The sequence below is a fragment of the Podarcis cretensis genome, assembly GCF_951804945.1.
Source record: "Podarcis cretensis genome assembly, chromosome: 13".
NCBI lineage: Eukaryota > Metazoa > Chordata > Lepidosauria > Squamata > Lacertidae > Podarcis > Podarcis cretensis.
The window spans coordinates 47,189,232-47,211,228 of NC_137182.1; the positions used below are offsets into that span (position 1 = coordinate 47,189,232).

Genomic DNA, 21,997 nt, shown 5'->3' on the forward strand with positions numbered 1-21,997 from the left:
CCTGACAATTATTATTTTCTTTCATCATTTGAATGCTTAAATTACCTTTCTTCCTGTTAGGAGCTGCAGGGCTCATACTGCCAACCTTTGTGTATACAGTGGTACCTTGGGTTACATACGTTTCAGGTTACACACTCCACTAAGCCAGATATAGTGCTTCAGGTTGGTTTAGAACGTTGCTTCAGGATAGGAACAGAAACTGGGCTCTGGCGGCGTGACGGCACCAGGAGGCCCCATTAGCTAAAGTAGTGCTTCAGATTAAGAACAGTTTCAGGTTAAGTACGGACCTCCGGAACGAATTAAGTACTTAACCCGAGGTACCACTGTATATGTAACTTCCCCTTGTGGTGAGCCACTGAACTGCATGTTGCATCGTGCATGTTCTCACATCCTTTGGTTATCCTGTGATCTTGTCTTGCCCTTCGGTTCAGATTACTCACTTTGTTCCTTGCCTCCTGTACTATCAGATGGACCCTGCCAACCAAACTGTGAAGGTCTTCATCCTGCAGGGGTTGCCAAACACAGCCGAACTCCCCCTTCTCTTCTTCATCATCTTTTTGGTCATCTACATGTTGACTGTGATGGGGAACCTCCTCATCCTGATCACCATCTTGTTCGAACCCCAGCTCCATAGTCTCCCCATGTACTTCTTCCTCTGCCACCTCTCCTTCCTAGACACCTGTCTGTCCTCTGTCACAGTGCCCAAAGTCTTGATGGGCTTCATAAGGTCCAGCTACAGAACCATCTCCTTTAGAGGTTGCATTGTCCAGCTCTATACCTTCCACTTTTTGGCAAGCACCGAGTGCTTCCTTTACACCGTCATGGCTTATGACCGCTACCTTGCCATCTGCCGCCCACTGAACTACAGCACACTCATGAACAGGAGGGTCTGCTCTGGTCTCACAGCTGGGACCTGGCTCACTGGTTCCTTTCATGCTGCTATCCATACCAGCCTGACGTTCCGTCTGCCCTACTGTGGTCCCAACCAAGTGGACTACTTCTTTTGTGACATACCACCAGTGCTCAAATTAGCCTGTGCCGACACAGCTGTGAACCATGCCGTCATACTGGCCAACATTGGTGCTGTGGCTGCCGGCTGCTTTGTGCTCATATGTATCTCCTATGCCTACATCACATCTGCCATTTTGAAAATCCAAACAACGGAGGGAAGGCGCCGGGCCTTCTCCACTTGCAGTGCTCACCTTACAGTGGTGCTGCTCTACTATGGACCTCCAGTCTTTATATACTTGCGTCCATCTTCAAGTGCCTCCACCTATGGGGCACTGGCTGTTTTTTACACCATCATCACTCCTATGTTGAACCCGTTCATATACACATTGCGGAACAAGGAGGTGAAAAGAGCGTTGAGGAAATTATTCAAGAGACATATCGCTTCTCAGGAACGATAGTTTGGCAGTCAGATTCCACAGGGCGGATAAGCTCTGTACAAATTTAGGAGCAGATTTATTTGACTGGGATAGAAAAGGGGTTGGGGAACCATTTTCAACATGAGGGCCACAGTCCCATCTGTGAAAACCTCTTAGGGACACATACCAGTGGTGGCATAACCAGAAGCAAAAACACGTAGAGCAACAGAACTGGAGCAACTTTCATACAATATAGTAGTGAGTGATTTGAATGTTCTTACTCTTAGCTGTGGTATGCCTTCTCTTTATAGGTGTTGCTAGGATCTGAAGCAAAAGCCATATCCGAAACATCACAGTGAGATTCCTGAGATGTGTGTGTCCACAATTACCTAATTTGAAGTCATTTTGAATCCCCGCGATGGGATGAGCTCCCGTTGCTCGGTCCCTGCTCTTGCCAACCTAGCAGTTCAAAAGCATGTCAAAGTGCAAGTAGGTAAATAGGTACTGCTCTGGCGGGAAGGTAAACGGCGTTTCCGTGTGCTGCTCTGGTTCGCCAGACGCAGCTTAGTCATGCTGGCCACATGACCCGGAAACTGTACACCGGCTCCCTCGGCCAATAAACCGAGATGAGCGCCGCAAGCCCAGACTCGGTCACGACTGGACCTAATGGTCAGGGGTCCCTTTACCCCTTTACCTAAGTGCTCAAGGTTAAGGCTGCAATCACACAGCAGTTTATTCCTATTCCCCTCACCAAACTACAGTTGTTTCAATAGCCTTCCTAGGGAATCCTGGGAACTGTAGCTTTTGTGAGAAGAACAGGGGTTAGCACCCTTAACAAACTACAGCTCCCAGAATTTTTGGGGGGAAGGCATGACTGGTGTAAGTGGTATCATGGTGCTTTAAATGCATGGTGTGAATGTGTCAGGGAGTGGGCAGAGGGGGAATGGCAGAGACCGCCTCCTCAGCCTGACCCTTCCAGGGAGGAGGAAGAGGAAGACAACCCGGAGATTTGCAACCCAGAGGTCACAGCTCAGAGGCAGATGAGGGAAAAAGTTGGGAGATAAGTTGGGAGATGAGGGGAAAAGTTGGGAGATAATGGGAGAGGAGGAGGAGGATGCGAGGTAACAGCTGACGGGCACGGTGTCATTGGAAAGCCTTCCAGACCCCCTCTCCCAGAACCCGGTGAGCCTTAAAAGTAGGCGAGCAAAGAGCTCAAAGACAGAGGGTATGTAGCAGCACCCATGGAAGTGACGAATGAAGAAGTGGGAGAGACGGAGGGTGGAGATTCACTCGGGACAACACCAAGAGGCTGGGTTCTCTAGCCTCTCTCTGTATTGAATAAAAAAATGGTAAGAACCTTCCCCTGTCTTTATACTTTCCTGGAGCAAACGGCTGGGAGCCTCGGACAGCATCCTACAGAATGTGGCTTCATAGCTTAGTGGAAGTTCCTAGGCTGAATCCCAGGCATCTCCATACCAGGCTGGGAGACAGTCATTTCAGGCGGTATAGCGCATATTAATATTGTGCATGCATGAAGCAATTGGATATATAAAAGCTCATTCCTTTGGGAATAAAAATTGTCCAGACCCATCATTATGATTCAAAGCTTTACTAACCAGAACGTCTTCAAAATAGATACAAAAACAATCAATGATACATCCAAATAATTTCATAAAGCACATTCTTATCCAAGCATAGGCTTCTTTTCCTAAATATATAACATAATTATGATCAGGGCAATAAACCAAAGCTCTGTGTCTTCCATAGCTTGCATTAGCCTGCATCCAGTCTAAAGCTAAGCAGTTCCTGAAGAGGCTTTCTGACTGCCCAGGAACAAAAACCCAAGAGGCAACTGTTTCAAAACGGAGATTTGCAATTAAATACATTAATCACATGTGTTCTAAGGTTAAACATTCATGTGAGAGCTAGCAGAGAACATCAACAGTTAATAATCAACTCAGTTAGAAGCTTAGAGACCACCCTTCTAGCTTAGTATACTCCAATGGAATTTTCTAATGTTAAACCTTTAGTAATATACATACAAGCAATTTCTATTTCAGTGTGAATTAAACAATTATACTTAACAGAGTGTGTGTCACTTGTTTGGATATGCATCCTAGCTTGTTTAGTCCTGCATGACACCTAATTTATAACACTTTCCTACTTTCCACTCTGTTCCGATTTGAGATATATAGAGAGATACATAGTCTGAGTTTGATTCCTTCATCCAATAGCCGCCAGTTCAATCTGCACTATACATTTCAAGCAGTATGATACCACTTTAAACTGCCTTGCCTTCCTCCAAAGAATCCTGGGAACTCCAGTTCCTCAAGGAAACCCCCTTTCCTCTCCCAGTTACAATCCTCAGCAGTCCATGAGAAGAGGGATTGAGGAACTGAGTGTTAAAGAGCTAGTGTGGTGTAGTGGTTAAGAGTGGTAGTCTCGTAATCTGGGGAACCGGGTTCACGTCCCCACTCCTCCACATGCAGCTGCTGGGTGACCTTGGGCTAGCCACACTTTTCTGAAGTCTCTCAGCCCCACTCACCTCACAGAGTGTTTGTTGTCGGGGGAGGAAGGGAAAGGAGAATGTTAGCCGCTTTGAGACTCCTTCTGGAAGTGATAAAGCGGGATATCAAATGCAAACTACTAAAGCACTCTGGGAATGGTAGCTCTCTAAGGGCAATAGGGGTCTTCTAACAATGCTCAGCACCTTCAATAAAGCAGAATTCCCATGATTCTTTGGGCGAAGCCATGGCTGTTTAAAGTGCTTTGATATCGCTTTAAATGTATAGTGCAAATGAGGCCTACATATCCGACTTCTGATTGAAGCCAGCTGGGCCACTGTAGCGTAAGGAATGACAACCATGCCCTCTGGGTAATCTCAATGATTGAGGCAGGGATATAAGAGCTCAGGGAGTTCTTAAGCTATCCTGGACCCAACTTGCACAGGGCTTTATAAATTAAGAGCCTCACATAAGGAATTTTGAGATTTCAAAACCAGTCTTCAGAAAACCAACAGCAAGTTCCATTGTTCTTGGTTGGGGGCGGGAGAGAGCAGGGCAAGCAGTTTTGCTAAGCACAGTTCTGGATATAACCAAACCGCGTCCTCTCATTTCAAAGTTGTATCATTTCAAACTGAGAGGAGGGGGAACAGATGCTGAATGCTCCTTAGCCCAGAGATGGGTTTAAGGAAACATGACCGGTTTTTCGAACTGGACACAGAACCTTGCGAGCGCCACAACTATGATGTAGAATGGAAGGGAAGAGGTGGGGGAGGGGCACACAGAATTTTGGCATCACACAGAGTGCTGCTGAAATTTGAGGTGCCAAGGTCTGCCACTACTCAGCCCCCCGAAGAGCTCCATGCACATGGACTGAGTCAGGGAGAAAGTTGCTGGCTAGACTTTCTCCTTGCCCATTAGTTTCCTATGGTTAAAAAATTATTATGATGAATCAGTGAAACCTTCGGCATCAACTGCTCCCACTGAAATGATATTTTCCTCCCTGTCTTACTGTTATTGGGGCTTCCCAGCGAAGGAGGGAGCATTCCTGATATCCCCTGGGCATCAGCCAAAGGTCTCTCAGCCCCCTATGGAGCGTATCCTTCCCCCTGTGGTTTGGACTGTACAAGTATATAGACTAGTGGACACACAGGAACTGTGCACATTGAAAACAATGCCTACATTCATCATAGCACTGCAGCTTTACTGGAGGTGAGTGTACCTGAATGCAAAAGCTATGCTTCTATTAAGATATGCATGTGTTCTCCTTCTGGGAAGCTTTCTAGATGATGGTTCAATACCTAAACAACGCTGGAGGTCAGGTTCTCCTAACAATATCTCTTCCTGAATTCCAGTTGCTGGGAGCTGCAAGAGAGAAGAGTACTGTTGCTTCTGGCCTCCCCATAGCATACTCTCCAAGTTTTAGGTAGTGAGACTATCATTTAAATGTAGGCATTTCCAAACGTAGAGGGAATGTGTGTAGAGCAGAGGCCGAGACAAAGACAGACAAAATGCAATGAGCCTGACAATTATTATTATTTTCTTCCTTCCTTTGAATGACTGATTTACTTTTCTTCTTGTTAGGAACTGCAGGGCTCAGACTGCAAACCTTAGTGTATATGTGTTGCTGTCCCATGTAGTGAGCCACTGAATTGCATGTTGCAACTGCTGCCTAGATAATTTAATATCCTCAAACCTTGGACTGAGCTTGCCCACCCAGGCTGGGTGAAGAAGGAGAAGGCAGTCTGTGTCAGTTAAGATTTGTTCAAGGTCTGGGCATGTTGTTGCATCCTTTGGTTATCCTGTGATCCTGTCTTGTCCTTCGGTTCTGATTGCTCGCTTTGTTCCTTGCCTCCTGTGCTATCAGATGGACACTGCCAACCAAACTGTGAGGGTCTTTGTCCTGGGGGTGCTGCCAAACACAGCCGAACTCCCCCTTCTCTTCTTCCTCATCTTCTTGGCCATCTACACGTTGACTGTCCTGGGGAACCTCCTCATCCTGATCACCATCTTGTTTGAACCTCAGCTCCATAGTCTCCCCATGTACTTCTTCCTCTGCCACCTCTCTGTCATAGAAACCTGTCTCTCCTCTGTCACAGTGCCCAAAGTCTTGGCAGGCTTCCTACTTTCCAGCTACAGAACCATCTCCTTTGGAGGCTGCATCATTCAGCTCTATTCATACCACTTTTTGGCGAGCGCCGAGTGCTTCCTTTTCACTGTCATGGCTTATGACCGCTACCTTGCCATCTGCCGCCCGCTGAACTACAGCACACTCATGAACAGGAGGGTCTGCTCTGGTCTCACAGCTGGGACCTGGCTCACTGGTTCCTTTCATGCTGCTATCCATACCAGCCTGACGTTCCGTCTGCCCTACTGTGGTCCCAACCAAGTGGACTACTTCTTTTGTGACATACCACCAGTGCTCAAGCTAGCCTGTGCCGACACTGCCGTGAATCATGTCATCACACTGGCCAACATTGGTGCTGTGGCTGCCGGCTGCTTTGTGCTCATATGTATCTCCTACGCCTACATAGCATCCGCCATTTTGAAAATCCGAACAACAGAGGGAAGGCGGCGGGCCTTCTCCACTTGCAGTGCTCACCTTACTGTGGTGTTGCTCCAGTATGCACCTCCAGTCTTTATATATTTACGTCCATCTTCAAGTGCCTCCACCTATGGGGCACTGGCTGTGTTCCAAACCATGATCACTCCCATGTTGAACCCATTCATATACACACTGAGGAATAAGGAAGTGGAAAGGGCATTGAGGAAATTGTTCGACAGGCATGCCGCTTCTCAGGAACGATAGCTTGGGAGATCAGATTCCACAGGGCGAATAAGCTCTGCACAGGTTTAGGAGCACAACAGTGTTGAGTCTGCAGAAACATGTTCCCACTGTCAGAACTGCAAGATGTCCCCACATTTAGAGCTACAAGGACAGTTACACCTGAGCTCGAGATGAGGGAGGGTCAGGAAGTAACTTTTCTGTAGCCATGTAATAATAATAATAATAATAATAATAATAATAATAATAATAATAATTAATAATAATAATTTATTATTTATACCCCGCCCATCTGGCTGGGCCTCCCCAGCCACTCTGGGCGGCTTCCATAGAAACAAAAAATACAGTAAAATCACACGTTAAAAACTTCCCTGAACAGGGCTGCCTTAAGATGTCTTCTGAATGTCAGGTAGTTGTTTATCGCTTTGACATAAACAACTACCTGACTTAAACATGCATTCCTAGCCACAAGTGACGCAGGAAATCATGCAATTGTGTGCTTGCTAGAATTGTATAAATGCTTTGGGCTTTGTGTGCTCTACACTCAGTCTTTTGGAGATATCCTGCCAAGACTCACTGCTACAGCCTGGAGTAAACTCTTTTTACCTTTCTGCCTGCTGTTTCTTTATTGGCTTGGGAGGGACAGTGTTCTGAATTTGGTTCCAATAACAGGGCCACAGCCCCTTTAGTGCAACCTTGTTTGGGACACATGCAAGTGGGAGGCATGGCCAGAGGCAGAAATTTGCAGACCAACAAATATTGGGTGGCCTAACTGTCATATAATTGTTATAAAAAAAAACCTGCTCCCTTTCTCTATACGGAGCCCATATAGAGACCTTAAGTGGGTTCCCTATCGGTAGGAGAAAATAGCAGAGGCCAACCAGAGTATATTGAGAAGCAAAGCGGCTAGTAAGCCTGATCTTTATTCAAAGAACTGATGCAACAGGGTCCCCACTCACCCCACGCAGGAGGGAGGAGAACCCTGAACAATGGTGCTCAAGCCCTTATATACTTTTGAAATTGCTTACCCTGTAGCCCAAGACCACCATCCCAAAACATGATACATACATCACAGAAGGAGGTGGTCTACAGCAGAAATCTTGCCTGCCAAGATACCTGATAATGGTCACTGATTTAATTATCTGGGCAGTCTGGCCATTCTTTTGTGGTGGTTAATTCTTATTCAGACACAAATATGCCCTTAAGACAGGATTTGCAAGCAAAAAGACAATTTGAAGCCAGTTAAGAGCCCAAATATAAGGCTTCCTTCACATGGAAGTTTATTCCTATTCCACTCACCAAACTACGATGGTTGCAATAGTTTTAAAATAAATTCCTCTTCACAGGGAACCTTGAGAACTGTTTTTGTGAGGGGAGCAGGCATCTGTTAACAGCTCTTAACAAATTCCAGCTCCCAGAATTCTTTGGGGGAAGCCATGACTAGTGTAGGTGGTATGTGCTATGTTTACAGTCATACCTTGGCTCCCGAACAAATCACCTCCCGGACGATCAAAACCTGGAAGTGAGTGTTCCGGTTTGTGAACGATTTTTGGAAGCCAAACATCTGGCATGGCTGCAAATGTAGAGTGCAGATGGGACCTCACTCACTGGTGTCACGTGACTGTGTCGGCAGCGTCCAGGTTCTGGCGAGATCTCACAAGAGGCCTGTGAGGATCACAGATTTGTGGAGTTGGAAGGGACCCCTGAAGGCAATCCTGTCCCAACTCTCTTTGATTCAGAAATCCTGCCTACAGCCATCCCTGGGTGCCTCATTGATGGACTGACCCTGCCTTTTTCAGACAGGTAGCACTGGCCACGAACTTAAATGGCTTTAAAGGAGAATTAGACAAATTCATGGAGGATCAATGGCTCCTAACCACAATGGTCTACTCCATACAGGACAAATCTCTCTCTGCCCACCCCCACCCCCCGTTCCCCAGAGTTGTTGACCTTTTTTAAGGGGGGGACTTCTGTCTGGCTCGTTTACATCATGTGGTCCGACGCACGCTCAGTGCTGCACGTAAGAGGCGCCGGGATCGCAGCCCAGATTGGCTTCTGCGAAGCCTCCCTCTAAGAGCCTGGTGCCCCTTACCTGCCCCCATCTGGGGCAGTCTGTACCACAGGAGGGCTAGCAAGCAGATCAGGTGGCTTGCCAGCTGTGCCATCCTCGCTTGGCGCCAGGATCGCACAGGGCACTTCCCCACTCCGCTCGCAGACTCCACAGGGAGGCACGCAAGCAGCGACGTGTCCAGAGAGGGGCGCCCCATGCCTACCCCGATCACGCCCATCAGGCACCCAGGCAGCCCCGGTGAGAGCGGATTTCAGGAAGTGCCCTGAGAGGAGAGGAGCGGGCTGCCCCAGAGTGGAGAAGGGAGCGTGCCCTGATACTCCTTCCCAGACACTCAGCCTGTGGTGCCCTCCAAAATCTGGTGCCCTGGCGCCCCACGCAACTAACGTCTATGGGTAAGAAGCCTCTGACTCCATTGTCAGATGCCCCTGATTGGCAGTTGCAGAGAATCAAAGGTGGCGAGAGTGGTATTGTGCTCAGTTTCTGCTTGCAGGCTTCCCATAGTCATTTGGTTGGCTTGCTGAGAGAAGATGTTGCTAGACTAGTCGGTTGGCTTGATCCATGGGGTTTTTCCAGTGCTCTTATCCTGGAATATTTCTATTTCCTGTTTCCTCACTAGTTTTATCCCTTAAGCATGCCAGCACATGGGAACACATGATGCTGCCGTACACTGAGTCAGACCACTGGTTCACCTCCCTCAGTATCTTCTCTGGCAGAGACTTTCCAGAGTTTGAGGGAGGGACCTCTCCCAGCCCTTCCCACAGGGGATCGAACCTGTGGCCTCCTGCCTACAAGGCAGAGGCCCTACCACTGAGCTACTGAGCCAACAGCATTTCCAAGAGAAGCAAAGGCATTTGTTTTTCATTCCCCAGCATGCCTCCCTAGTCCATTTGCTTCGGAAATGTTACACGATACCCTTTCCCCTGTCCTCAGCATCTGCTTAGCGTTTGCTCATTTCATTGGAGAGCGAAACCCACAGGGGGAAGGAATTCCGTGCAGTTGCCGTGCTAATGAAGTCAATCGAGTGACCTCCCCGATTGGTGTAATTGGAACATTAAACCCACTGCTTGCTTGCAGAGAGTGCGCGAAGCATAGGAATCACACAGCTGCCTCTCGAATAGACCTATTGTTACTTGTTAACGCTGTAATTGGCCTGGAGGGAACGGCAGGAGTTCAAACTGTTTGATTTGACTTTGGCTCGCCTCCATTTTGGCTGTGCCATAAATTGCATGGGGCATTGAATTCTCTCCTTAAGCATTCAAACACTGGTGCCGCTCCCAAGGCCTTGCCTAACTAGACACCGGGGAGGGCTCTAATTAAAGGCACAGTTTAATTAGAGAGGGGGAATTGCATGACCCAAAAGCCATTAGCAACAAATGAGACAATTAAGGATTCAGCAAAGTTCAGAGCTGGGAAATCCCTATGGGTGCCTCTAATGAGCTCCGTGGAGGATCAGAAGTTAATATGGAAACACTTTCCCTTAGCAACTGCAGAAATACAAGTTGAAATTGGATGGTTGTCAAATAAATCTTCTTTATCAGCGTTCCTAATGTCAGGCACTTGAATACTTAGTAAACATTAGCTTTGAGCCATAACTGGATCACAGAAAAGAAATATTGTAGTCTCTCTCTCTCTCTCTTTGTCTGTGAGTTGCTCCAATACAAATGATGCTGTTTCCAAAATAGTACGTACTGAACTTTTGGAATGGAAAGCTCAGAGGTCCTGCAATCCGCTGAGCTGAAGAAATGCTGATATTATCCTCCAGGTTGAAGCCGTGTGGTGTTAATATGTCTAGCATGTTAATCAAGATGTTCTCCCTCTTTGTTGGCATCTCTATAGCAATTATTGATAAGTCCGACAGGCTAGTTCTCAGAATTAAAGTGTTTAGCAACAAGTTGCTCCATTATTGTTATTTTGGTCACAATTGCTGATCTGCTGTTTCTAAAACTTGTGTGTAGGTCGATTGCAGTTTTGCCTACATGCTGTATATGTCGTTTTTGTGCCAGGGTCGTGCATGAACATCTGACGTCGGCCTGCCCGCTGGTGTCCATGCCTGATTTCAGCATGCCCTGTGGCATGCTGACACCACCTGCGTACATCAGCGGGTGCGCTGATGTCATGTGCATGCACCGGCAGGCATGCTGATGTCGGGTGTGCATGCCCCCATGCTGTGTGCAGCCCCGGCACAAAAAATTGTGGGTGCCTGGCCCCTTCATGGCAAATGTTGTGGAGGCTGGAGCCCTGAGAGCTCCAAGCACCCTACACCTATGCTCACCCATTTGCTGTCAGGCAGAGCCACTCCTTTCTTTTATCTTGGTGACCCATAAAGGTAAAGGTAAAGGGACCCCTGACCATTAGGTCCAGTTGTGGCCGACTCTGGGGTTGCGGCGCTCATCTCGCTCTATAGGCTGAGGGAGCCAGCGTACAGCTTCCAGGTCATGTGGCCAGCATGACTAAGCCACTTCTGGTGAACCAGAGCAGCGCACGGAAATGCCGTTTACCTTCCTGCTGGAGGAAACTGCTTGCAAAAATGTGTATCTTGGCCAAAATCGCACACAGAAGTGCACTAAAATGCTGACAAGTTTTTCATGAAGACTTTAAAAAAGAAAAGTAATCAGAATAATTCACACAGGCTGATGTGGAAAGACTGGAAAAATGAGAAACGGAGAGAAAGTGAAACTAATAGATTCCTCTCATCCCTGGTCTGAGGTCAAATGCTATAGCAGCTCTTGGCTGTTTTTTATTTTGGCTCTCTGCTGCCACCTACTGATCTCATTGACTTCCAGCGCTACAGATTGCATTGATTCCAGCTGTAGAGGAGTCAAGAGTTCCCCAACCCACAAACAACGGTGTCGGTGGGTGGCCGCTGGCAGTGGGAGGTGGGGGGAGGACAGGCACCCACAGGATAAAAAATATGGATGCCCGGGCCCCTGGGGCCCCCTGGAGTTGATGCTCCTGTCCACAAGGGAAATTAGCATTTTCTTCTAGAAAAAAAAGGTACTGTTACTTACTATGAAGTTGTTATAGGGGTTGCAGTGTTCATCTCGCTTTCAGGCTGAGGGGGACGGTGTTTGTCCACAGACAGCTTTCTGGGTCATGTGGCCAGCATGACTAAGCCACTTCTGGCTCAATGGGACACTGTGACGGAAATCAGAGCAGACGGAAACGCCGTTTACCTTCCCGCCAGAGCGGTACCTATTTATCTACTTGCATTAGTGTGCTTTTAAACTGCAAGGTTGGCAGGAGCTGGGACAGAGCAATGGGAGCTCACACTGTTGCAGGGATTTGAACTGCCAACCTTCTGATCAGCAAGCCCAAGAGGCTCAGTGGTTTAGACCACAGCGCCACCCGCATCCTCTTATACCCTTGAGTACCCCCTGGAAAAAGCACTGGGTACTAGTTCTGTCAAGTTGTGAAGAATGTCCTGATAGAGATCTGTCTCTGGCCCCTCTGGTTCTGCTAACTTGCACCTTCAGGACATAGGTAAAGGCTTGGTCAGGGCTTGATAAAGTCTTGGTGAAGGCTGAGTAGAAAACAGCTGGAATTTTGTAATGTTGGTAATAGTAGTAATAGCAGCAGCAGTATTACAGTTGTAATTTATTATTATTTAATTCCTGTGCCCCAGTTTCATCCCTGGTTTAAAGAGATTAATTAGTTAAATACAGTACTTATTAGGAGTGAGGTTTTTATTCTGATTACCCAACAGGAACAACCAACCTTTGAATTACTAGGATTCTGCCATACATCTGTTCCCTTCTACTATACATTCTAGGGTTCTGCCATACATCTGTTCCCTTCTAATATATATATTGCATGTTAGTTGCCATACAATTTCAGCACTATGCATAACATATATTATATATACGGATTTCCCGCATCTAACACTATACTAACTCTATACTAACCCTTCTCTTTTTGTATAAGAACTAGTATGAAAGCGGCATCTCAGCATTCTCACAGGCCCATATAAGAACAGTGTAAACAGTTGAGCCTGATGAACATTTACTGTTCCCAACCCTAATCCTGTGGAAAGCCATCTAATTAGATTTTATTTTGATCCTGACTTGTTTTTAGGAGGTAATTTAATTATTGTTTTATTTTATACCAATGTTATATATTTGATGTTAGCCGCCCTGAGCCCAGTCTTGGCCGGGGAGGGCAGGATATAAATAAAAGTTTTATTATTATTATTATTATTATTATTATTATTATTATTATTATTATTATATCCAACACCATTTACCCAAATACCCATGTGACTTCCTTCACCCACATGCATCTTCACCTACATGCATGATATCCTTCTCGCTACCTTAAAACTCTAACATTGTGTTCATAATTGTTTATCACATTGATCAGTCCTCTATTTTAAAATCAATGCATCTTAGCTTAATGAATTCAATCAGTACTTATCCAGAGATTTCTATTGAAGTAATTTTATAGAATATATTCTTCAACACACTTCCATTCCTTTCTTAATTTTTTTGTTTTGATTGCATTCTAATTGACGCTGTCATCTTTGCTAGTTCAATATATTCCCAAAATTTAATTTGCCACTCTGACATTGAGGGAGTCTCCTCACTCTTCCAGTTTTTGGCCACCAGTACTCGAGCTGCCGCTGTTGAGTATAAAAGTGTGCTATTTCTTGGGTCTCATGAGAGAGGAACATGAAACCACACACAAGTTTGTGGTCTGTGCCACAGCCCTTGTTGCAAATAAAACTCGCTGAGGCACATTCATCACATCTGTCACCCAAAAGAAGATGGAAACCCTGGTGAGATGCATCATTCCTTTGCTCCTGGCTCTCTCCACAGGTATTTTCTCTCTAGTAAAGGGTTAACACAGCTGGATCCCAGCTCATTCATGATTGAGGGCTCTAGGCATGACCCAGTCTTACCATATTTATTCAGATTCTTCAATGGATGTAACAGAAAGAAAGATGAAAGCAAGAAAGAAATTGAGTAAAACTGAGAATTCACTGAATTCACTGAATTTGCTGGAACACTCATTTTCTTCTGCTAAATGTGGAATGCTGAATTTAAGAATGGAAAAATGAGAAACAGAGAGAGTTCCCACTGAACAGAGAGGAGTTAAAAAGGGTTTATTTTTGAGCAGATATGGTTAAAATCCTTCCTTTTAGGAAGGCAACAGATGCAATCTGATGAAAATGTAACACAGGCTTAGCTGCTGCAATTTTCTTGTACCCCATTTACTTCAGTACATAGTCCCATTGGGCACAGTGAGTCTTACTTTTGAGCAATTGTTGATTCGATTGGGCTACTTTTCCCAGTAAAGGAAGTGTAGGGGACCTTTGGCCCTCCAGGTGCTGCTGCTTCAAGTCCCAGCTGCCAGCATGGCTTGATCAGAGATGATGGTAGTTTTGGCCCAGCTGAACATCTGGAAGGCCAGAGGTTTTCCAGCCCTGCATTAAAGCTAAAGAAAACTGAGCCCTTTCCTCCTCCTCTTTCTCCTTTTTCATAAATAATTATTTCTCTGATATTCATAATATTTATATTGTTGTTGGATAAGCGCTGGTAGTTTTTTTTTTTGTATTTTGAATTTTCACGCTGTTTGTGTTTTTATGTATTTGTAAGGTTTTCTTCTTCTTTCTGGAAGCAATGAATAAATGCAATTAATTTATTATTTCTATTATTATTATTACTAATACTTATTTGTTTTAAACTGTTATTAGCATTGGGTTTTAATTTTTTTAACCCATCCTGAGAACTTAGGGTGAATGATAATGATAGATGGACCACTGATCTTATCCAGCAGGCTCTTATGTTCTCAACCATAATTCCTGCTCCAGGCACTTCAGGCCAGTCTTCTGTGACCCAGAAGGACCAGTTTGCTTCTGTCAAGGAGGGAGAACCTGTTCAGCTCAACTGCTCTTACGAAGGAACTGAATATAGCTTGCAGTGGTACAAGCAGCAGTTGGGCAGGCGGCTCCAGTTTATACACTTGATGGTCCAGACTGGAACAGAGTTTCATGAGCACTTCACGATCAGCCTGGACAAAAAGAAGAAAACCACCTCTTTGTACCTGATGAACACCAGGCTGAATGATTCTGCCGTCTATTTCTGTGCTCTGGAGCCACAGTACCACAAAGACACACCTGGCCTGACACAAAACCTGGAGAGGCCCTTCATGAGGGCTTTGTGGAGCAGAGGTTTTCTCAGGGTCACGACCAGCTTCAGCCTTCTGGATTTCAAGTAGTCCAATCACTGGAAACTTCAAGGATGAATTCAGCTTCAAGGCCATCCATCAGGGCAGACATGTCACTGCTCCACCAGCCTTGGTTTGCTGTCAGCTAGAGAAGGCACTTATTGATCCAAGAAGGCAGATCAGAACTAAATGGATGCAATAAATGTCACATTTATTTATAAGAGCACAGTGGTACCTCGGGTTACATATGCTTCAGGTTACATACGCTTTTGGTTACAGATTCCGCTAACCCAGAAATAGTACCCCGGGTTAAGAACTTTGCTTCAAGATGAGAACAGAAATCGTGCTCTGGTGGCGTGGTGGCAGCAGGAAGCCCCATTAGCTAAAGTGGTGCTTCAGGTTAAGAACAGTTTCAGGTTAAGAACAGACCTCCAGAACCAGTGGCGTAGCGTGGGGGGTGCAGGGGGGGCCGGCCGCACCGGCTGCAACATGGGGGGGGGCGCGCTCGCACTCACAGCTCTCTGCCCCTACCTGGCTTACTCAGGGTTAGGGGGCGCAAATTACTTGCCTTGCCCCGGGTGCTGACAACCCACGCTACGCCACTGTCCAGAACGAATTAAGTTCTTAACCTGAGGTACCACTGTATTTAGAAACCACGTGGCGCTGTGGGTTAAAGCCTCAGCGCCTAGGGCTTGACGATCGAAAGGTCGGCGGTTCGAATCCCTGCGGTGGGGTGCGCTCCCGCTGCTTGGTCCCAGCGCCTGCCAACCTAGCAGTTCGAAAGCACCTCCGGGTGCAAGTAGATAAATAGGGACCGCTTACCAGCGGGAAGGTAAACGGCGTTTCCGTGTGCGGCTCTGGCTCTGGCTCTGGCCAGAGCAGCGATGTCACGCTGGCCACGTGACCCGGAAGTGTCTCCGGACAGCGCTGGCCCCTGGCCTCTTAAGTGAGATGGGCGCACAACCCCAGAGTCTGTCAAGACTGGCCCGTACGGGCAGGGGTACCTTTACCTTTTACCTAACTCATCAGAAAGATAGTTTGGTGGCATACAATAAACCCATTAAGGCATCATAGGCTTATAATATAAGGAATAAGCAAGCAACTCTGAACCAACATTCATTCTCTAAAAATGCTTGGGGAAACAAAATCATTCTCTGCAGGTAAAGAACTATCAGAATTGTAGCTGCCTGTCTGATTTCAGTAGCAATTGCAGAGTGCTGGTGCCCCATTCTAAAAGCCTTAGTTTGCATAGAGAACAAACAAGCATGAATATTGCTTAGTTGGTAGAGCATGAGACTCTTAATCCCAAGGTCATGGGTTCGAGCCCCACGTTGGGCAAAAGATTGCTGCATTGCAGGGGGTTGGGCTAGATGACCCTCGTGGTGCTTTCCTGCTCGGCAATTCTATGAGTATCTATGAGATACATGTAGGACAGACAGAAGGGCCTCTCAAGCTTGTCTCTTGCTGGAATCTGCAGCTGTATTTCCCATCCCTACAGTCCTCTTGTGTTCAATTGTAGGAAGAAGGCTTGCTTCTGATTGTCTGAGAACAATAGCAGGAAAAGAAGGCAAATGGTGACTCCATCTCATTTTAAAAATTAGCTGCACACAGGGCTTGGCTGTTAGTTGCAGCATGTGGCTTCTGCAGAGCTAAACCAAGGGCAGCGATGGAGATATCATCATGGACCTTGAGGCTGTTGTCAATAGCTTTTTTGGGGTAGAAGCTGAATCTTTTCTCACTGCTTCCCGTTTTAAAGGACGGATGGAGAAACTGTAACCATCTCAATGTTACTGGACCACAACCCCCGCAAATGTGGAATTTATTATGTTTTTATCATTGAGGTCCAGCGCCGAGGGCCTTCTGGCAGTTCCCTCACTGCGAGAAGTGAGGTTACGGGGAACCAGGCACAGGGCCTTCTCGGTAGTGGCGCCTGCCCTGTGGAATGCCCTCCCATCAAATGTCAAGGAAATAAATCTGACTTTTAGAAGACACCTGAAGGCAGCCCTGTTTAGAAAAGTTTGAAATGTTTGATGTTTTATTGTGTTTTTAATATTCTGTTGGGAACTACCCAGAGTGGCTGGAGAAACCCAGCCAGATGGGTAGGGTATAAATAAAAAGTTGTTGTTGTTAATGTTCTAGAATGTGTTTTTAATATTGTACCTTGCCCTCAGATCTTCTGATAAAGGGGGTACATAAATTGAAACAACAACAACAACCCTTGAGCATAAGATACATAGAAAGCTGCCTTATACCAACCATGAATATTGGTCTATCTAGCTCTGTAATGTCTATATAGGTTGGCAGCAGTTCTCCATGGGATCAGGCAAAGGTCTCTCCTAAACCTACCTGGAGATGATAGGTATTGGACTTGGGGCTTTTTGCATGCAAACTGATAGCCTACCTCTGAGCTATGGTCCTCCCTCAAGGGCCATGCTGGATGAGAGTTGAGTCCAAAAACATCTGGAGGGCCATTGCTGACCCAGGCCTGCCAGGTTCTGTGAGATGTGAGTGGCATCACCAAAACGTTCATGGCAAGGAAGCCCCCATTGATTTTAAAGTCTTTTGCACCTGACCCAATGAGCAGTTCGAAAAGTTATTTGTTGTAGAGAAAAAATACACATTTTTTCCCCCTACACAGGGATCAGATGCCAGGAAAAGGGGCACCAGAAAGACTTGGAGGTCAGGAAAGAAGGAGAAAACTCCACCATCACCTGCCAGTACAAAATTAGCAATTTCTTCGGCTTGCAGTGGTATAGGCAATACCCCGGAGAGGGACCTACTTTTCTGCTCCAGTTACTGACAACTAAAGAAAGCAAAGAGCCCGACTTCAGTGCTGAACTGAGTAAACAGGACAAGTCGAGTTGGTATAAGGCAGGATAGGCACATGGGAAACTTCCTTATCCTGCTGGAGTCACAGCCATTGATTCATCTAACCCAATATTGTCTACACTGACTGGCAGCAGCCATCCAAGATCTCTCCCGGTCTGACCTGTAGGGAAGCTTTCAAAAAACTTTGGTGCAGATTGATTATTTATTAATAAATAAATACAGTGGTACCTTGGGTTACATATGCTTCAGGTTACATATGCTTCAGGTTACAGACTCCGGTAACCCAGAAATAGTGCTTCAGGTTAAGAACTTTGCTTCAGGATGAGAACAGAAATTGTGCTCCAGTGGTGCGGCAGCAGAAGGAGGCCCCATTAGCTAAAGTGGTGCTTCAGATTAAGAACAGTTTCAGGTTAACTACGGACCTCCAGAACGAATTAAGTACTTAACCCGAGGTACCACTGTACATAAAAATACATAAGTATGAAACATATCAATTTTAGAGAAAAGAACCATTTTCTCTAAACCTGTGAAATGCCCTCCCATTAAATATCAAGAAGATAAAGAACTACACAATTTTTAGAAGACATCTGAAGGCAGTCCTATACTGGGAAGTTTTTAATGTTTGACGTTTTATTATGTTTTTATATGTGCCAGATGGTCAGGGAATAATAATAATAATAATAATAATAATAATAATAATAATAATAGGAAATAGGATTTGGAATTTCCTTAGGTTTCTGGGCAAGATGATGGCTCTTCTTTGGGGTCCCACTTTCTGGTTGGCGTTTGTTCACTATTGGGACTCTGGAATCCAATTCCCATGTCGCATTCTAGGATCTAGGGCAGGGGGAAACAGTTTCAAGCTCTTTCTGACCAAAAGTGCTACTCTGAGTCCAAAATCTAAGGAAGTAATTATCTCCTCCTGCAATTAGCCAGATCACAGTAATTTGTTCAGCTGGGCAAAGCTCAACACTTTCCTGAAGAGGTTAGAAAACTGTCAACAAGCCAGCCTAGAAATAAACAGGCTCCTCCACCGCTGAGATTTAGAAGTGAGGGCATGAAGAGAGCGATAGGTCTCTGTTTGTTTCATTACTGCCAACAACTTTTTCTGCAGATCAGTTATATCTGACGTGAGACTTTGATGTATACAGTCAAAGGTTGGGGGAGAAGAGAGTTGGGGAGAGACAGTGGGGCAGGGAGAGAATGAGGGTAGCAAATTTTCATTCTTTTACATGGTATATGTGAGAGGTTTTTGTGTCAGCATCATGTGGGTAGGTGCTCTTTCTATTCATTTACCAGTTTTCATTGGCATTGAGAGAGGGCATTGTGGATTGCCTATAGTTGATTGAAGTGGGTTTTGTTTGCTTGTGTGAGAGACGGGTTGTTGGGTCAAGTCAGCCGTATTGATTCATATGCTGTCGGTCGGTTCTTGTTGTTGTCTTGTTGGGCTGTCTTGATCTTCCACAGGGCCTGTAAGACAGAGCTATTCTGCCTGCCCTTCAATTTGAATTAGCCTGATCCTCTATTCCCTTTTCACTTTCCTCTTCCATGAAGAAACCCTTTCTGGGACCCCCACATTTAAATTCTTCCCTGGTCTCCTTGCTGGCCCTAGTAGGACCAACTTGGCCAGTTAGCACTGGTGATCATTTGATGTCTACTGACTGGGGGTTTTGTTTGTTTGTTTCCCCCAAAATGACCCCTAAATTTTTGAATTTTATTGATATTGATGCTGCATTTTATGCTGTTTTTAAGTCGCATTTTAATCAGTGTTTTATATTTGCTGTTAGCCACCCTGAGCCTTGTTTTTAAACCAGGAAGGGTGGGGTATAAATAAAAAAAAAAAATATTATTATTTATTATATAATAAAGGGGAGCCACACTGGAGTGAAGGTGTCCTCTTATATTTGTCCCTGTGTTAGTTTCAGTCTGTGGGTTAGCTTTTCTAATAAGGCTGTTTCAGTAGTCCAAGTTCACCCCTGGCAGGTCTCTCCAATGCCCAGTATCTAAGTTCACGTTTGAAGCATTTGTAAGCCTGCTGATGCTAAAAGTCAGACAGGGGATGTGTTTGGACACAGAGGTACCCGTATCTTCAGGGAGAGGGTCTGCAGCCTCAATGGTGAGGCTCTTGTTGCTGCTGCCCCACCTGGTGTGCAAGATTGGCGCAATGAAGTGCCCTACAGGTCATCCAATCCATGTTCCCCATGAATGGTACCAAGCAGGTGACCTTCTCATTGGTGCAATAGTTTCTCAGGTCATTTACTCTTTCGATGAAGTTTACTTTGAAGAGCAACCATCTCAAAAGCTGTTTGGCCTTCCGGTGTAAGCATTATATTCTCTTCTCACCCCTGTTTTCTTTCCCCCCCTCAGCTCCACCAAATCACGAAACAATTTCTAAAAAAGCAATCTTTGCATGAGTGATCTTATGTTCAAAGAAATTATATTTAGAATCCAGGGCCAGTCCTCTCAACCTTGGATCCCCAGATGTTGCTGTACTGCAACTCCCATCATCCCTGAGCTCTGGCCTTGCTAGCTAGAGATGATGGGAGTTGTAGTTCAACAACATTTGGGGACCCAAGGTTGAGAAAGGCTGAATAACTGAACTACTTTCTTAATATTCTGCATTTTACTGAGATTATAGGAAATATTAAATTTTGTCAATGAGAGCTATTTTCTTTTGTAAAGCGGAAGCAGATTTCTTGGTGAGACAGAGCCACAAAAATAGTCTTCTGGCAGTAGGGTTTGTTTTTTGTTTTTGCTGCTGATTACTGGGATGGAGAGCAATAAGGTGCTGGAGAGGCTGGACTTTGTGGGAGGACGGGCATAACTGCAAGATTGGCACCTTGCTAAGTAGCAGCGACACTATTGATAGCATGATACAATTGTAGAGTTGGAATGCAGGAATCTCAGGTTTCTTCTAATTATGTGATTTGTAAAAGTTTTATATATTTTTGCTTCTCCATACCATAGGCAGGTATGCCACCCAAACTGTATATCATGTCCTTCTAAATTTAACAACCTGATATTTTTCAACAAAATCCAATCTTTTATCCAACATAAGCATGATAAAGTAAAGTTGAAGGTCTGGCAGGGTGAAGCCTCCATTTTTTATTTTGCAAGAATCTTAATTTTATATTTTACTCTGGGCTTCTTTCCCTGCCATATGATCCTTAATAAATTTTTCTGCCACTCTTTGAAGCATAGAATATTATTTATGCATGGGGCATTTTGAAATAGAAATAGCATTTTTAGAAGGACATTCATGGCAGAAACTCTGCCTAGCAGTGATAGCTTCATTCTCTCCCATATTTCCAAATTTCTCATTATTTATTTCCAAGCTTTTACATAGTTGTATTGAAATATATTATAGTTAGTTGTTGTATTATTTTGCCCATTTTTTTAAAAAAAAATATGTCTACAGTATTCACAGTCTAGCAACAAAATTCTATCAGAACACCCTGGCCTTGGGTTTTGCCATAAAAGAGATCAATGACAATCTGAAGATCTTGCCCAATGTCACGCTTGGTTTCCACATCTATGACAGCTACTTCGATGGGAGAATGGCCTATCGAACCACTTTGGACCTTCTCTTCAAATGGCAAAGATTTGTTCCCAACTACAAATGTGACACTCAGAAAAACCTCATGGCTGTGATTGGAGGACTTACTGCTGACACATCTATCCACATGGCAGATATCTTAAGTCTCTACAGGATTCCACAGGTAGAATCAGTGCATAGGGGAATGTTGGAGAGTTTCTTTTGCAATACTTTTATTCAGAAGGAAAAGAGAAATGAGCCAGTGGGGTGTAGCGGTTAAGAGCGGTAGTCTTGTAATCTGGGGAACTGTGTTTGCATCTCCGCTCCTCCACATGCAGCTGCTGGGTGACTTTGGGCTAGTTACACTTCTTTGAAGTCTCTCAGCCCCACTCACCTCACAGAGTGTTTCTTGTGGGGGAGGAAGGGAAAGGAGAAAGTTAGCTGCTTTGAGACTCCTTAAAGGGAGTGAAAGGTGGGATATCAAATCCAAACTCTTCTTCTTCTTCTTCTGTGTGATAGAGAAATAACCTGGAAATTGCATTATTTCCCCATAACTAGAAATTCAACCAGTTTCTTTCTTTCTTTCTTTTAATGATTAGAATTGTGCCTAAAAACTACTTAAGGAAATGCTCTGCTAAATTATCATTTTCTTTTAGCTCACCTATGGCTCATTTGCTTCAGAGGAGAGTCAATCAATGCAGAAGTCTTTTTTTACCATGGTCCCAAATGAAGACCTTCAATATGCAG

General features: G+C 45.2%; 2 protein-coding genes across 2 annotated transcripts; both read left to right on the top strand.

Annotated features, from left to right (window-relative positions):
• Window positions 1–467: 467 nt before the first annotated feature.
• LOC307202025 (olfactory receptor 10S1-like) lies at window positions 468–1,409 on the top strand (the record flags this gene model as incomplete). Its single annotated transcript, XM_079951645.1, has 1 exon — window positions 468–1,409. One exon carries the CDS (start codon window positions 468–470, stop codon window positions 1,407–1,409), a length of 942 nt encoding a protein of 313 aa, XP_079807771.1.
• Window positions 1,410–5,735: 4,326 nt separating this feature from the next.
• Window positions 5,736–6,677, top strand: LOC307202026 (olfactory receptor 10S1-like; the record flags this gene model as incomplete). Its single annotated transcript, XM_079951646.1, has 1 exon — window positions 5,736–6,677. The coding sequence occupies one exon, from the start codon at window positions 5,736–5,738 to the stop codon at window positions 6,675–6,677; it is 942 nt and encodes a 313-aa protein (XP_079807772.1).
• Between the last annotated feature and the right edge of the window lie 15,320 nt (window positions 6,678–21,997).